Raw genomic sequence first — 1,301 nt, forward strand, 5'->3', positions numbered from 1 at the left:
GAAGGCTCTTATCATTTCTATTCTGTATTCTATGACAGGGTAATATCCACCAATAATTACTGTACAATAGGAGGGAGTGAGTGTTACTGTGTAGGAGGCTGGAGTGTTATTAATTGGGTCACATGTGCATCACTGATAGAATCCAAGACTAATGTGCAGACTACCCACAAACCAATAATCAACAATGATTAATTAATTTGAATGTCCATGCTACTAATATATTTCATTTATATCTATATTAATACAGATATATCTACATATACCTCTGCATATCTATATATACTTCTACAACTACATCTCTGTAAGCTATCTATGTCTATGTCTCTACATTTACATATCTACTTCTATATATCTAAATCAATGTATCTACTTGTCTATCTAAATCTTCATCAATGAATCCAAATCTACTTATCTACATACACATTATGTACATAGACATTCAATCTCATTCTCATTCTCATTTCCTCATTTATTTATGTAGGTGGGTGGGCACACTGTGCACTTAACAAACACTAGCTTTACTGATTATAAACTGATGTTGAATTAGCAATAGACTCCCTGAAAAAAGTTTCCTAAATAATATCTGTCAGCAAAGAGGAATCCAACAAAAAGTACAAAATTACAATTAAAGAGAGACACAGGCACATATTTAATCAAACAAAACTTTGAATGACAGCATGGAAACCAATAAACTTGAAATTAGTGTATTTTTGAGAATGTATTTTGCAATAAAATAGGAGAAAACGTAGCCGGTCACTTGCAGTAATGGAACAATTATCCTAAACCATTCAATCTACCATACCTGCTTTCCCAGTGCTATCTTCAGCTGTGCTAATAGCAAATGGGGCGCGACTCTTAAGTATTTATACTACATGGATGTGTAAGAGCCACTGCTTTAATCAGGGCTAGTGCTCTATCTTAATCTGCAGGTTATAAACAATAAAAAGTATAAGTTAAGTGATAAGCTGTAAGACTTAACCTTTTAGTGTTTCCTTCTTTCCTTTTCAAGACAAAAACATTATGTTTTATCAAAATGCACATCAGCTAATTTATATCAGTTTCCATTAGCTACATTCAAAAAGCAAAAAAAAATCTACAGCTCAAGACTCTGGAAAATGAAGAATCTTTCTTTAAAAAATTTTAAACGATCAAGAAAAAGTTAAAGTACGTTTGGGTTCTGATTTTCTTTCATCTTATCTAGTTCTTTATGATTTTTTTTTTTCTAGTAACATGTATCATATAGTTATTAACTGTTTTGATCTGGATAGTTTAAAAGACATGCATTGCTTATGCACTCGACC

General features: G+C 31.8%; 1 protein-coding gene across 1 annotated transcript in view; it reads right to left on the bottom strand.

Annotated features, from left to right (window-relative positions):
* The window catches only part of LOC119594830 (store-operated calcium entry regulator STIMATE-like), a 6,929-nt gene that overhangs the window by 3,753 nt on the left and 1,875 nt on the right, over nt 1-1,301 (bottom strand). The window contains exon 2 of the mRNA XM_037943916.1: nt 803-868. Within this exon, the coding sequence (XP_037799844.1) occupies nt 803-868 (66 nt within the window). The remainder of the gene's footprint in view (nt 1-802; nt 869-1,301) is intronic.

The sequence above is a fragment of the Penaeus monodon genome, chromosome 34, assembly GCF_015228065.2.
Source record: "Penaeus monodon isolate SGIC_2016 chromosome 34, NSTDA_Pmon_1, whole genome shotgun sequence".
Lineage (NCBI taxonomy): Eukaryota > Metazoa > Arthropoda > Malacostraca > Decapoda > Penaeidae > Penaeus > Penaeus monodon.